General features: G+C 35.8%; 1 protein-coding gene across 1 annotated transcript in view; it reads right to left on the reverse strand.

Moving 5' to 3' along the window:
* Positions 1–16,182, reverse strand: part of itga4 (integrin alpha 4) — a 42,432-nt gene that overhangs the window by 21,476 nt on the left and 4,774 nt on the right. Inside the window, exons 4-10 of the mRNA XM_026947227.3 lie at positions 13,958–14,087; positions 13,762–13,829; positions 12,791–12,920; positions 8,455–8,540; positions 7,691–7,753; positions 7,136–7,273; positions 3,847–3,955 (exon numbers count right to left, since the gene is read on the reverse strand). Coding sequence (XP_026803028.3) covers positions 3,847–3,955; positions 7,136–7,273; positions 7,691–7,753; positions 8,455–8,540; positions 12,791–12,920; positions 13,762–13,829; positions 13,958–14,087 — 724 coding nt within the window. The remainder of the gene's footprint in view (positions 1–3,846; positions 3,956–7,135; positions 7,274–7,690; positions 7,754–8,454; positions 8,541–12,790; positions 12,921–13,761; positions 13,830–13,957; positions 14,088–16,182) is intronic.

The following is a 16,182-nucleotide window of genomic DNA, read 5'->3' on the forward strand; positions in this document are numbered from 1 at the left end:
GGCTAACCACAGAATAATCTGCTCTAGAGTTACAGTGCAGTTAGTCTGGCGAGCTTGAAGAATTTTCCAGAAAAGTTAACACAACAGGTCCAGACTTGTATTCCTGAAGACATTCTTTTCCTATTAGTTTTACTGTAATTACTGAATTATTTTAAGCAAAGAACTTCCATTTTCAGGGGCTCAAAGGTATTTGGACAAAGTGACATAATTGTAAATATAACCATAATTTTAATACTTGGATGAAAATCCTTTGCACTCAATGACTGCCTGAAGTCTGGAGCCCATGGACATCACCAAGTTTCCACTGAGTTTCCTCCCTGGAGATGCTTTGCCAGTCCTTCACTGCAGCCATCTTCAGTTGCTGCTTGTTTGTGGGTCTTTCTGCCTTCAGTCTTGTCTTCAGTAAGTGAAAAGCATGCTCTATTGGGTTGAGATCAGGCGACTGACTTGGCCATTGAAGAATATTCCATTTCTTTGCCTTCAAAAAGTCTTGAGTTGCTTTCGCAGTATGTTTAGGGTCATTATCCACCTGCACTGTGAAGCGGCGTCCTATCAGTTTTGTAGCATTTGGCTGAATGTGAGCAGAGAGTATAGCCCTATACACCTCAGAATTCATCTTGCTACTTCTGTCAGCAGTCACATCATCAATAAACACCAGTGAGCCCGTTCCATTGGCAGCCATACATGCCCATGCCATAACACTGTCTCCACATGTTTGACACATGATGTGGTATACTTTATTATCATGATAATCTTATTCCAGAACATGGGAGGCTTTTTTTTAGATGTTTTCTGGCAAAGTCTAATCTGGCTTTCCTGTTCTTGAATGTTACCAGTGGTTTGCACCTTGTTGTAAACCCTCCGTATTTACATTCATGAAGGCGTCTCTTGAGTGTAGATTTTGACAATGATACGCCTACCTTCTCCAGAGTATTCTTGACTTCTGTTGATGTTGTGAAGGGGTTTTTCTTCACCAAGGAAAGGATTCTGTGATCATCCACTTTAGTTGTCTTCCGTGGTCTTCCAGGCCTTTTGGTGTTGCTGAGCTCGCCAGTGCATTCTTTCTTTTTAAGAATGTACCAAATTGTTGATTTGGCCAGAGATAGTTTTTTCTATCTCTCTGATAGGTCTCTTTTGTTTTTTCATCCTAATGATGGCCTGCTTCACTTGCATTGAGATCTCCTTGGACTTCATATTGGTAGCTCCAGTCGAACAGCTGCCACATGCCAACTCAATACCTGATATCAAATCCAGACCTTTTATCTGCTTCATTTGTCTTGAAGTAACGAGGGAATGGACCACACCTGGTCAATTAACTTCTTGTTAGTCAATTGTCCAAATACCTTTGAGCCCCTCAAAATGGAAGTACTTTGCTTAAAATGGCTGTAATTCCTAAATGGTAAATGCCATATTTTTGTGGAACCTAAAATAAAACTGAAAGTCTACACTTCGATCACATCTTGATTGTTTTATTTCTAATCCATTGTGGTGGTGTATAAAGGCAAAATCACAAAAACTCTGTCACTGTCCAAATCCTTCTGGACCTGACTGTGTGTGTGTACATATATATATATATGTGTATATATATATATATATATATATATATATATATATATATATGTATAATTTCAGTGTATTTGATTTATGGTTATAATCCAGAGTGCTGTTGTGGGTTTCATTCAGAACCATCTATACACTTTCAGAGAAGGCCGCAGACCACATTCACATTTAGGAAGCATCAATACTGAAAATAAAAGAAATAGCATTAAACAGAGCTGAAGTGGCATGTGTAAAATCACCCTAAATACTAGCGTCAGCACACAGGAAGTAAAAAAAAAATCTAAATATGCACTAAAGAGCAGAAGGAATGCAATTTGACTCATAACTATGCATAGCTTCTCCAAAACATTAATAGAAAAGGAGAAGTAAACAAAACCTTATGAACATGTGAAATGAGTGTCAGGACAGAGAGAAATGTGGCTAAAGAGTTGTGTGTTTAGCCGCTTATACATACATATATATTATATATGGCGGCACATTTAACTGTATTGTATTTCAAATTCACATTGTTCTCACTTCAACACATCCTGGAACAATTTTTTACAGTTCATATACACAGGAGACCCAAACGCCGTCTACACTTCGGATGTCAAACTCAAATTCTGCCCATCAGTACTGTTGTGAGCTGATAACCGGAGCTACTTGTTTTTTAACATATTATCATTGATTTTATTGACTAACACCAGAATAAGACGTTTTTAGGAAACAGAAGGACATTTCTGCACTAGTAGGTGGAAATACAGAGCCCTTTTGCTGACGTCCCTATTTACACACAAAACAATGAACATCTCAATTCTATCATTTACAAAAACTAGATAAAACAGACGATTTAATAATGGTATGAACTCTATTCTTCTCAAGCCAGTTCACTGTTACATTTCTGAAAATGATGCAGATCTTAAATAAAGACAGCATGACTTCAATTCTGAGGCTGACAAAAGTTTTTAATACAACTTTCATAACAATTAAGTACAGCTCTCACCATTACTACACTGTCTATTTCATCCGGGTTCAAATTCAGATGTTCACTGTTTTGAATATTATACACTATTTACTTAATAAAACGATTGTTTTATTTCAACAAACTTTATTCAAAAAGAACATTATGTTTTAGGATATAGATGTTATGTATACTAATTAATAAATTGTGCACGTAACAGACACTATAGAAGTTTACGTGCACAATTTATTATTAATTATCATTTTATTATTAATATTAATATTTATTATTAATTATCTCGTTTCCTCTCATTACTCAGTCGTGTCTATGTCTTAACTGTCTAGTTTCCTCATGTTAGTAAGTTGTGGTAATGATTTAATTATCCTGTTCCTTTATGTGACTAAGTTGTGGTCATGACTTAATTATCTCGTTTCCTCACATTACTAAATAGTGGCCATGACATAAATATCTTGTTCCCTCATGTTACAAAATAGTGGACATGACTTAATTATCTCATTCCCTTGCATTACTAAGTCATGGCAATGAAAGATTTAACATGTATTGAAGGTATTTATTTCTGGAAAGCTGCTTTGTGACAATGTCCTTCGTTAAAAGAGCTATACAAATAAAATTGAATTGAATTGAACACACAGGATTATCTCTGTAAAGAACATGTCCTTAGTCTCCTATCTCTCTTACCTTTGTGTTCCATCAGCTTTTCTTTTTTTGTAGGTCTCTACATTGAATCAGACGAAAAAACCAACACTTGACATTTTTCTGAATCATTTCCTGATTCTGGTTTGACTTCACACATAGCAGATAGGTATCGATTTTAACCAGAATTTCTGCCCTGAGAGACCTACGGTTTAATTACAGTTTAATTGTTGTCATACTGTGCCATTTCATGGTAATTCACCAATGCATCTGAGAAAAATGTTAATATTACAGATCATTTTGTCTCATTTTTAGTGTTGATACACCTAGCTAGCTGGCAAAATTGTTATCATCAATCAAGAGATAGTTTATTTAATGTACTTTATAATGAGATAATCATAGGGATGCTTTTCTAAGCAGTTACACAGCTGATGTCACTTGTTCAGTCCACAAAAATACTGTGCCCATGCTTGAATTGATTCTTTTACTCTGGCAAGCTACTGAGTGTGAGCTAGCCTAGTAAGTGTATCCTTCTGTGGTAACTGAACAACTGAGGTGTTCTGGCCATCTAACACAAAGCAGAAACCATCCAGTAAACCCCCAGCTTGAGTTCCTTTCTACTTTTATAGCTCTACATACATTCAAACAACTAATTAAAGGTGATTTACTGTATTTCAAATTGTATGTGTTACCTGGATAGCCGTCATCGTCGATGTCCCCGAGGTCAGTGATGGTCTCTCCAAAACGAGCCGCGTACGAGTCGCTGCCCATGAGCATGAACTCTGCTTCTCTCATGTTCACCTGAAAATGAAAAATATGCCATGTCATTTTTCAGTGCATTATGACTAACTGATACTCTGCTCATTTAGACATATAGAGAAAATGAGCTGTGTGTGTGTGTAATTGTATCTAATCAGCCATGAGGCTGGTAAAGTTGTTAATGGAGCTGTTCATGTCACACCAAGCAGCACGTCTTCGCTAAACTAATGAAGGAATACAGCAGATATGGAACTCTTTATTCATATAGCATATTTACAAGAAACGGATGCACAAAATTGGTGAAAATTGCTCTTTCACTCTCACTCTCTCTTTCACACAGACACACACACACACACTCTCTCTCCTGTGGTCTTTAGGCGCACACAAAGGAGCTCATAGTGTCTTCAGAATTAAGCATGACCTACTGGAAATTTGATAACCGCATATAAAATATAACTTCCGTAAAGATCTGGAAAAACAGCCGAAAATGTATCTGGGCTAAAAATACTTGGCGAAGATGTTACTCGCATAGGAATCTTAAACAGACAGACAAAACAAACTAGAACGTTTTTCACATGGTGAAATACTACATAAAGTTCTGAAAACCACAGATTTTACTGAAATGAAATATGTTCGTCTTTTGTATGCATTTCGACCAGAAGTAAAGTTACAACAAAAGTGAGAAGACAGAACTATCTCATTAAAACATTTCATTCTGATTGCAGCACAGGAGCATTAAGGAAATTTTGACAGTTGGGATCTGATTACAAACTGAAATGATTAGACTTCAGTCTGTTTCGCTACAGCATGTGATGTTTCAGGTGGGAGGAAATCACATGTAGCTAGTGAGGTTTTAGACATCTTTAGGCAGACTTACTGTTTTTAACCACAGCTGAAGAACTGGATGTGGTTTGAGAGATAGATGTGGATGAGATAGACGTCTATTACTTGTTAGCTAGATGAGGCTCAGCTCCATCATAAAACTGAATAAGCAACTGTTGGATGCCAAAGATGTCTGTGCTGATCAGCTGGATTTGGGGTAGAATTGTGTACACTTGATTTTTGGCCTGTTGCTATGTTTAAAAAAAAAAAAAAAAAAAAGAGTTGTCTGGTCCAAACAACTGTCAGAGCTGGTTAGTATTTAACTCAGAGCCTGGGAAGCGTGATGGCTGTTCTGTTAGTACGGCCTTGGATGTCGAGATCAAAGCAGGCATTGAGTCTGAGTCCGAGCTCAAACACTGAGCATAAATGAAACCTTTAAATAAGAAGATTCATTATTCAGTCAGTTGTAATTATCCAGTCACTCTTTCTCTGATCTAATCAGAGAAAACAACACACTGAAGTAGAGCACAAAGCAGGAACACCACCACACCAGAGTTACAGACTCTCATTCAGATAGGACACACACACGCACATACACACATACGGTGAATTAATTTTCTTGCTGAAGCAAAAATTTCTCTGCTAAAAAAATAAATCAGATGTGTTGGAGTGGAAAAAACACTACACCACACTATCTCTGGTCCAGAAGAACACAGCTGGCTGATTTCCCTACTCTAACACACCAAATAACCAAGTCGTATCAAAGAACATGCAAAGCAGAAGCAAACCATGCAGTGTGAGTGTTACCATGCAGTGCAGTGAGATTAGACATCACAAACACGTCTGATGCAAAACGTTTCCAAACACTGCAGTCATCTAGACAATGTAACATTATCATATACTTTAATGCTTACAGAAAATCTTTGTTATTTTCTTATATCTGGACATGTCTAACATAGAGAAGATCAAAAAAAAAATGTAATCAATGCTAAATCAATACTCTGTGTTGGTTGGAGAGTAACCATGGCAACGAATATTAAGACCGGGTATTTATACATCACTATCACCTTTGATATCGTGCCTAATAAATATAATAAACTCATAATCTGAATTATAAGAAAATTATTTTTTTAGTAGCATTTGTATAACAGCAATGAGTGTATATACAAAAACTGTGGAAATGCATTCAAGGGCAATATTAAATCTATAGATATGACATTGTGAATTAATTAATTAATCACATGAATCGTCCCTGTAGAGGCCACAATTCTTTTTTTTTTTTTTTTTTTTTTACACTGGTACACACAGAGTGTGTGCCGTTTTATACACTGTTGATTCTCACAATAATATAAATTCCACCTAGGCCTACACTGCAAAAAAAAAAAAAAAAAAAAAAAGAAAAAGAAAAAGAAAAAGAAAAAAAGAACAAAAGAAAAAGAATAAATCCATGGACATAAAGTGTTCAAATTAAATTAGCATAATAGAAATATGGAAAAAAATAAGTGAATATCACTAAGACATTATGAGTTTTTTCTGGCTTGTATGCATAAATATTGGCATAATGTTTGAACTTCAGAGTGCTTTCACACCTATTAGTTTGCTGAGTCTGAATCAGAGTGAACTCTACTCCTGCTACTTGATTTGGTTTGTTTTCTCATTGCACATAATTAAAACGAAAAAAAAAAACAAAAAGAAAAAAAAATGATATGTGGAGTGTAGGGCCAAAAAAATGACATGCATAAAACTGCATCATTCATTGCTTAGAAATATGACAATGGAAAAAAGTAAACAAACTTTTCCAAGTGTTAGAGACATAGACAATATATTATATAAAAGAGTAGTTTAAGTAGTTTATGCAACATTTGGTCCAAATCACCAATAGAGAGATGAGCATTCTTGTAAATGGCCCACAATGTATAATAGAGCCAATGTTTTTTTCCTTTAATTTGTCACCCGTCAACAGGATAATAATCGGTCATCAGTTAAGTCACGCTGAAGTTACAGCAGAAGTCATCGAATGGTAGACTAAATCCCAGGACTGTCAGAGTCAACAACTTGTGTTCAAACATTATGTCAATATTTATGTTGGGAAAGTTCTCAGTATTCTGACTCTGGTTACGCACACGCTTAACTGGAATTTCTCCTGCAAAGTTCTTAAGCCTCAACTGCTCCGTTCTCAGCTTGGACTGAATTCTGCCTGAAGTTGTTTGAATAAACGCATCTGTCAAAGCAATAACTGTAAATGTAATAAAAGCAAGAGACATCTGCGGATCTCGAGAATGGGTGTTCTCTCACTTCAACCAAAAAAGTAGTGGGAACTATGTGAAAGCACTATACGAAACCCGCACAGGAAAAGATGATGCAGCTGCTCTTGAGAGATGGAGTGGTATGAGTTTTCACCTTGCCCTGGTTAATGTAGACGTAAACACGACCCTCCTCTCTCACAGTGCTGAACATCGGCGCCCCGACCAGCAGATCAGAAAATCCGTCAGCATTCAGGTCAACTGCACAAACGCTCGCTCCATAGTACGAGCCCAGCTGGAAAAAAAAAAAAAAAACATTGTGTGGAAATTGAGTTTCTCTTCTGCTGTCATTTTATAAATTTCATGTTATTTTATATATACTTTTTTGTTTTTGATGTAATCATATATGCAAAATATTTTAATGCATTTTTATCATATATATATATATATATATATATATATATATATATATATATATATATATATATATATTTAATTTTATGTAATATGCAACATCAATTTTATTTAGAAATTATTCATTAATAATATAATAAATATAATGAAATAAATAACAAAATTATATGTGTTTGTTTTATAATTATTGTTCTTTTTTTTTATTTTTATATGCATATAAAATATTATTTTGTTGTTGTTGTTGTTGTTGTTGTCACTATGGCTCATGACGAGAACGTTTCATTGTAGCTGCACTCACCTGAAAGCCGCTCGTTTCATTCAGGATTTTCAGAGTATTGCCTTCCACTGTGAAGATGTAAGCCTGCACAAAAGAAGCGAAACATTATTCAAACATTTAACAAACCTTTATTTTAGACAACTCATTACAGATCTGCCTGATGATCATGATCAGTAACACTACAGATACTCTGCACTCTTTCACCACACCAGAGAATTGGTTAGATCGTCAGACACGGTCCTGTTTTATTTATTTTTTTATTTTTTATGGATAGTAAAAGTTTACTTTCTTCAGAATAACAGTCTGCTTCCTTTCTGTGCTCAGACGGAAGAGAAGTAACGGTCTACACGAAGAAAAAAAGAAATCCATCCTGTTAACCACAGCAACATGCCTGGGTGACCTCTCTGTGTAAGCATGTCGAGAAATGAGGAGGATTTTGAGTAAAAATCCCACCGCTTTTATTTATCAGCTTATTTTTTTCCAAGTCCAGCTCTCAGGAGAGTAGGTACTGTCACTAAATAGTGGGGGAAAAAATTATGTCATCTAATGTCATCCTCTTTTGAGCAAAGGTTATAAGTAGACAGTGTGATGTAGTGAATATGTGATATGGGGTTTAATGGTTATCATAACGCAGGAAGGTTGTGTCCAAATCCGAAAAAACCTGCTCTCAAGTATTTAAGCAAAACCTTTATCTTGTATTGCACAATGCCTCTAACATACTGGAAATCACTTCGAATAAAATTATGTGCCAAAATTAAGACATATGTATTAAAAAATGGACTTACTTTGCCAGTCTGGCCATGTTGAGGTGCACCACCTACGATCTCCATACTGTTCGGGTGAACAAAGTGACCAGCACTTACAGAGTATCCTGGAGAAAACCAACCAAAAAAAAAAATTGAAGTTTGTTTTCCAAATGATGCAGGACGATGTGGACAAAAACCAAACTGCGGTTATACTGTTAGTTTTCATGACTGTGCTTTGCTTTGTAATTTATTAAAGGAATGGTTTGTTCAAAAGTCAAACGTTCACTTTCCCCAAATACACATGGATAAATCAGTAGCTAGAGATGAGCCGATTTCACATCCAGGTTGTTAGACTTTTATTCATAGTTCCCCATCGGACAAGAAGTTTTAATAACCAGAGAAAGAAAACGAACCCTACTCCTTATGAATTCTCCCAAAACAAAATGTCATTTGATATGTTAAACGTAATGCGCTTCACAGTAGTTAGTGTGGCACGCATCGCAAGCTTCCGAATCCCACCCCCTGCCGAACTACACACATCTACAGAGGTGCGATCTGACAGACAATACAATGTTCTTTAGTAGGTGGCTTGATTAGCATGCAGTCACCTCATAGTTCAACATGGCGAGAAAAAATAAAAGCAATATCAAGATTTGAAGAATATCCGTTCGTCAATGACTTGATGACTTTTGACGAGGACACAAACACATCGTAAGCTAGGTAATCATATACACATTCATTTCCTTTAGTCTATATTAATGCACTTAATTAGCTAACTAGCTCGCCATAAGTTATTACATTATGTTAGCTACCACTTTTTAATCTAGACAGATAGGTTTCTGGGTAAAACACAGGACTGGGCAGCACAACGGAGCTTTGATTTGCCTATTGAGATAGCTAATTAATTTGTCATTTGTACAACTATTTAAGGTGTTCATGTCGTGCGCTATGTATATAAACCAAAACGATCTTCATTTGCTGGATCGTGATAGTGCCGTAATTAAATGAATCACAGGGAAGACTCATTTATAGATTTGTTTATAAGACTTATTTGCATATTTCTGCTTTCCCTGATACATTAGTACTAAAAAGCCCAACAATATCACAAAAAAAAACAACACTACTTATAACTGAATATACACTGACTTGTCAGTTTATTGAGTTTAGGGATCTCTTACAAACTCAGCAACCAAGTAAGTTTATTAGTGAGAGAACAGCACTAAAATTAACTGAGTGCTCGCAAACAGTTATACTTATTACCACCTGAGACCATATTATCATATTATAAGTCGCAATTATACCATATTATAAGTCGCAATAACACATGGCGCTTAAGTAAATAAAAACATTTGCACTTCCAGACAAAGATATACAAAGACTAAGAAAATAACACCTACACAAGGCGCTGTTTTGTTTACTACTTGAATCTAGCATGTGATTGGTAAGCTACACCCATGACAGAACATATGCAGCACACACAGCAGCTGCACACATATCACATGTGACTATTTCCTGTTTACTGTAACAGAAACTCTGCTCACATTTAGCTCTTGTTTTTTTTTAATGAGTTTGAAACCCCTGCTTCTTTCCTAGAAGTCCTTCATCACTCCTGTCTTTTTGCAGTCTGTACACTGGCTTGCATTAGACTCGCTTTATAAGGCCGTTAGTTTTCTCTTAACCTTCCAAAGTCTTGCCATATTCATCACATCAGGTCCAGCACTTTCAGTTCAGTTACATGTTACAGATCGAACCACTGCATGTGATTGGTGAAGGAATTCTTTTTTATATCTGAAGCTCAGTATTTTAAAATATTTTTTAGCAGAATGAAACTTAACATGTTTATCAAAAGTGTAACGACTGACAATTTTCATTAAGAAAATTATTAATACAGTCATGTGAAAAAGAAAGCACACCCTCCTTCAATTCTGTATTTATATATCAGGGCCTAAATAACAACTGGGTGGTCCTCACCAACTTCTATACACAAACGAATAATCAGAAATAAACAAACAAAAAACACAACAGATTTCAGATGTTTTTAGATTATTTTATCAATTTAATTTTACAAATTGTATCAATTTGTTTTTAGATTTCAAATTATTTTATCAATTTTTTTTTTTTTCAAAAAGTAAACCAACAATCAGAAACTAGATTGGAAAAAATAAGTGCACCCTATAAAAGATGTAGAATCATGTTTAGCAAAGTAAATGTTTTCTGTTGGAGTTTATCAATCTCTCACATCGTTTTGGAGAAATTTTAGCTGCCTCTTGTTTACAACATCGCTTCAGTTCATTGATGTTTGAGGGCATTCTTTTATGCACAGCTCTCTTAAGATCCTGCTGCAGCATCTCAGTGGAGTTGAGGTCTGGACATGGCCATTCCAACACCTTGATTTTTTTTCTTTAGCCATTCAGGTGTTGATTTGCTGGTGTGCTTGGGATCATTGTCCTGTTGCATGACCCAACTTCAGCCGAGCTTAAACTGCTGGATAGATGGCCTCGCATTTGTCTCAAAAATATCCTGGTATAAAGTGGAGTTCATCGTTGTCTCAATGACTACAAATTACCCAGATCCTGTGGCTGCGAAACGAGCCCAAATCATCAGCCATCAATCACCACCAAGCTTGACAGCTGGTATGAGGTGTTTGTGCTGACATGCTGTGTTTGCTTTTCACCAAAAATGGTGCCATGCCGGATGTCCTTTCTTCTTGGAATGTTGTAGACACACACCTGATTGTGGCAGAACACCAAGCTGCCAAAGGTTCTGCTCTAATAGACATACTCAATCATCTTGATGATGAACTAATCTTGTGCATTTCATTAATTACACCTGACTGCTAATTAATGATTGTGGAAGTAGTGGAAGGGTGTACGTATTTTTCTCACTTTTTCCCACTTTTATGAATGTTGGTTTAATTTTTGGGGAAAATGACTATGTATTGAAATCTGTTGTGGTTTTTTTTGCCGCTGCTGTACCCAAGGTTATTTGTTTGTTAAATAATAAATATAAAACATAAACAAAAACATAGAATTGAAGGAGGGTGTACTTTCTTTTTCTCATAATTGTTTGTGTTATTTTAGATCAGCAAATATCAATATGATCTTATGTACATTGTGGAAGTTTTAAAATTATAAATCAAAAATCTGAAAATGGATAAATAAATGACATTTGTTTCTGTAGTATATGACTTTCATTAATTGTAACTAGCTATCATTACTGGCTAATAGTTAACTTAGCCAATAATGCTTACCAACAGTATTAGCTTTTTAAACTCTGAGTTTGCTTTGCACTTTGCGTTGCACTCCAAGATTTTTTTTTTCTTTTTTGAAACCACCACTGATGAGAAAATAGATACAGATATGAAAATAGCTCAAGCACTAATCTCTTACAGCAGCACCTTAAAGGGCTGCTGGGTTTGTCCCTCTGTGTGAAAATAGAAAAGCTTAACCTGAATCTTGAATGTGTTAACCATCTAAAGAACCTTTGAAAAACCTTTTGACCAAGCTGTCCAGTAGCGATTCACGACAAAGTGGAGCTGTGGCATTTAGAAAATGACGACTGATAATTCCCTTCCCCACAGAAATGGAAAGTTAGCATGTCTGAAAATGACTAGGCCCTTGGAAATTCTCCTGAACCTGATAATTACCACAAACCTTTAACCACACACAATTCTGAAGCTTGTGGTACCTTCTATTCTCCTGCTTTTTTTCATCTTTCTACATCTACATTACGTACAGTAAATGCATTCGCCAATATTAAACTGTCACAATAATCACCGGCACTCTTATCACAGTTTAATATCAAGATAATACAGCACAAACTAACACTATTCTTGTCAGGCCATGTAATCACCCTATTATGCATAATATCTGAACCTTTTTGTGTTCCACGTTCCATATATGGTCATTGTTTCCTGTTCTCATTAACCCTTCTTCTTTTTGCTTATTGGTTGCACTTGATCATCGCTTCCCAAATTCTATATTTGGTCCCTACCTCCTAATTTCATTTTTTCACCCAAGACTTAGTATAGATATTATGATATTCCTGTTTTGCCCTTGATCCCACTTCTTTGTGTATTGTTTTCCCCAGTCCTGACCCTTTCCTAGTTCTCGAGATTTTGCTTGATTTACCTGCACTCATGCCATCTCTCTTTATTTTGACAATTACAGGACTAGCCCTAAATGATACTTTTACTTGAATAATGTATCTCACTCCCATATCCATAATATATGTGTGTACATAGTGTATATGTATGTTGAGTATTGTGGTACAGTATATCGTATATTCATTAAATGTATCATCACTTGATATGTTATGTGTTATGGATTAGAGATGATGCTTCAGTGAAGGAAGCAACGAAACAACGACGTCTTACCAAGGTAGCTGCCGTAGAGCACCGTGTTATCATCATCCACGTAGGCAGCAAAGACCTTACTGGACATGTTGTAGACCAGAACAGAGCCGGTCCAGTAAGAGCTACCAGGAGCTCCCATTATCATCAGATCCTGCAAAACACATCAACATCAACATCAACACATGGAACATAGCCTGTGATGTTGAATAACTATATTTAATCAATCAGTCAGCAAGTTCATTTATAACACAGTGGGCTTGTTTGCTTGATTCTGATTGGTCAGCTCTGGCATTTTACTGGTTCTACAGTAACAGCTCGTTCACAAGGACTCGTATAGTGGATGCTCTACAAAAACGAATAAAAAACAATGTTGATATAGTGAAGTTTTCTGTAAGGAGATGTTTATTTAACATTTATGGAAGGAGTCTCCAGTGTCAGCCCTTTGTAACAGTCAGAGGTAAAGCTGTAACTTTTTCTGACATGGGAAAGTCTTCAGGATGGAAGACTAACAATTTGCTATAGTATAAGAGGAATAAAACTCTGGATGTGTTGTTATTGGGAAAATGATTGTTGTTGATTGTTTTCCTATGACAGCACACCTGCTAGCTGACTTTAATTGCCATATTCTTTATACAGGAAATGTTTATGACTGGCTAGCATTGCTTTGATGGACAGAGGAAACAGGATGATTGTCCGTTTCAAGACAGTTCTGCTAGCATTCAACAGGAATGCATTTTACAATCACTTAAAGGCAGGGTGAAACCACTGTTAAGAAAAAAATCTTACTTAAATTATATAACATTTTATAATCTCATGTAATTTTGAGGTTCAGTATTAAAACACACTTTTTTATGAATACTTTTCAGGCCAATATCCAACACGATACTTGCTTTCTTCTCTAAAAAAAAATAAAATAATAAAATAACATGAAAAAACACTGTTTCAGTCCCAGCTGTAAGTAACGCGTGTCTAATCTGGTAAAACGTGAGTACCTCAGTAAGGAAATTTGAAATCCCAGCTTGGCAGGATCCATAGTCTTCACCGAACTTCCTCTGATGATCTGCACAGACAAACAGCCATTTAGCCATGCTGTCTTTCCACTAACCGCTGAACACTGTCTCTTCTGTTCATTCATAGTATACAATGCCTCAAAGACACATTAGCGTGGCGGATCGTAAATACAAGTACCTCTGTAGCAGGGGATGTATTGGGTTGTGCGGTTAAAATCGGAGTTGAACTGGAAGCACACGCCATGCGGCAGCTTGTTCTGATTTTCTTTTTGCGAGAAGAAGACGTTCTTCCAGCGATGTCCACATGCCTGAAATTGGAACCAGTGTGAGGGCTTGCAAGACAAGTGCGCTTTTGTATTAGATATAATGAGCTGCAGACTGCACAGTGCCTTTCGCCATCTCTCTTCCTGCAGCATGACTGTCAGATGAGCTGATAATCACAACACAACTACCCATTTTGACTCATGTTAAAGTTTAGAAGCAAACTATTGTACATACATGCTCAAAGTGCCAGTGTTCACTTACTGAGGTCAGTTCTAAGTGTACATAAGCTTGCAAAGAATCATAGGCCAGTGATAAGGCAAGGTCAGTGTTCAGAGATTATTTACCCTGGTTTAATAAGTTTCACTCAGAAGCCTCTTCTGCACTTTTATGGACTTTAGTCGGGTCATTTTTATTAAAAATAGTTAGTATAGTCTGGGAGGATGGGAGACTTCTTGTAAAAAATATACAGTTATATTACAGTATATTGACTTACATCTGAACACTATTCAGGGTCTATCATTATATCTATATTTTTCTAACACAAAGGATCTTTTGCAGACCCCTTTAAATGCAAATTAAATTCCACACACCACCTCTAATTAGATTTGTTTAATAAACAAAATCCAATTATTCAAATATTAGGCACATTATATTATATTAGGTTTACAAAAATATTTATGTTTCCAAAAACATACTGGAGCAATAGAGATTTTTATATGTCCACCGATATAAAACAAGCTGCCATTATTTATACCAATGCAATTAAAGTGACCAGTTAAACCTGGCTAATATCTATAAAAACTCAGTATTTAATATAATAATTTTGAGAATGTTTAGTTATGACAAAATTAAAATATAAATCACGGACCCTACTTTGAGAACCATTGTTCTAATGTGCAGCTTTTTTATCCAAAAACTTCATTTAAATAATTACATAATTATTAAACAATTACACTTCAGATATTACACATAAGGCAAATATATTAACGTTCTTTTTTTTTTAAAAAAAAAAGGGAATCATTTCACAGCACACCCCTAACACTAAACGTTTTAACAATGTTGCATGCTCAGCAGTTTTGCTTTCTATGTTCTCTAAAAGAGGGTAATCTGGATCAGACTACCTATCTTACTCATGTCTGAGAGCAGCTAGTCATTTCTCAAATTCATAAAATGTGCTAGCTGTTACATCTACAAGCTACATCAGCTATGCTGTATTTCAAGACACAGGTGTTATAAATTTTTTGATCCAATTTGGTCTTGCACCATGTGAGGCAGTGTTAACCAACATAATGTGGACATTTTAACTTTAGATCAATAACCATTCGAGATACAGTTTGAAAAATGATCACAGTTGAAAAACACTGGCTCAATCCATCATGAGGCATCGTATGTTACGAGTAGAGGTGGTGTTGATTTCAGTCATCGTTCCCTTTATCACACATTTAAGGTTCCACCCAAGTCACTTCGAGCACTAGTTAGAACTTATTTCCATTTTAATCTAGTCAAAAGTCAGAAGAGAGGACACTGAAATAAATGTGTCATGTTTACTTTATAACAAATCGCACCCTGCTTTAAAAGATTCAACTATTTATTTAACTTTGCAGGAGCTCGCTTAGCACTGGTAATTTTACTGCAACATAAGCCTTCATTAGCAAACTTCTATGTCTGTAAACTGTCAGAAAAGATCTTGTACAGGTATACTTTCTCTCTCAAGATACAAATATTTATCAAGCTGGATATGAGCATATTTAGTTGCAAATTGTTCGCAGGAGCTTTTACACAAGAAATGCAAAACTTTTGAACAGAATGGAGATGTGTACATTTTTCTTATTTTGCCTAAATATCGTATTTTTTCACTTAGTACTGCCCTTCAGAGGCTACAGAAGATAGTTACATGTTTCCCAGAAGACAAAATAAGTTAAATTTACCCTGATCTTTAAATTCAAAAAGTTTTCACCCCCTGGCTCTTAATGCATGGTTTTTCTTTCTGGAGCATCAGTGAGCGTTTGAACCTTCTGTAATAGTTGCATATGAGTCCCTCAGTTGTCCTCAGTGTGAAAAGATGGATCTCAAAATCATACAGTCATTGTTGGAAAGGGTTCAAATACACAAAAATGCTGGAAAACCAAAGAATTTGTG

The sequence above is a fragment of the Pangasianodon hypophthalmus genome, chromosome 5 (assembly GCF_027358585.1).
Source record: "Pangasianodon hypophthalmus isolate fPanHyp1 chromosome 5, fPanHyp1.pri, whole genome shotgun sequence".
Lineage (NCBI taxonomy): Eukaryota > Metazoa > Chordata > Actinopteri > Siluriformes > Pangasiidae > Pangasianodon > Pangasianodon hypophthalmus.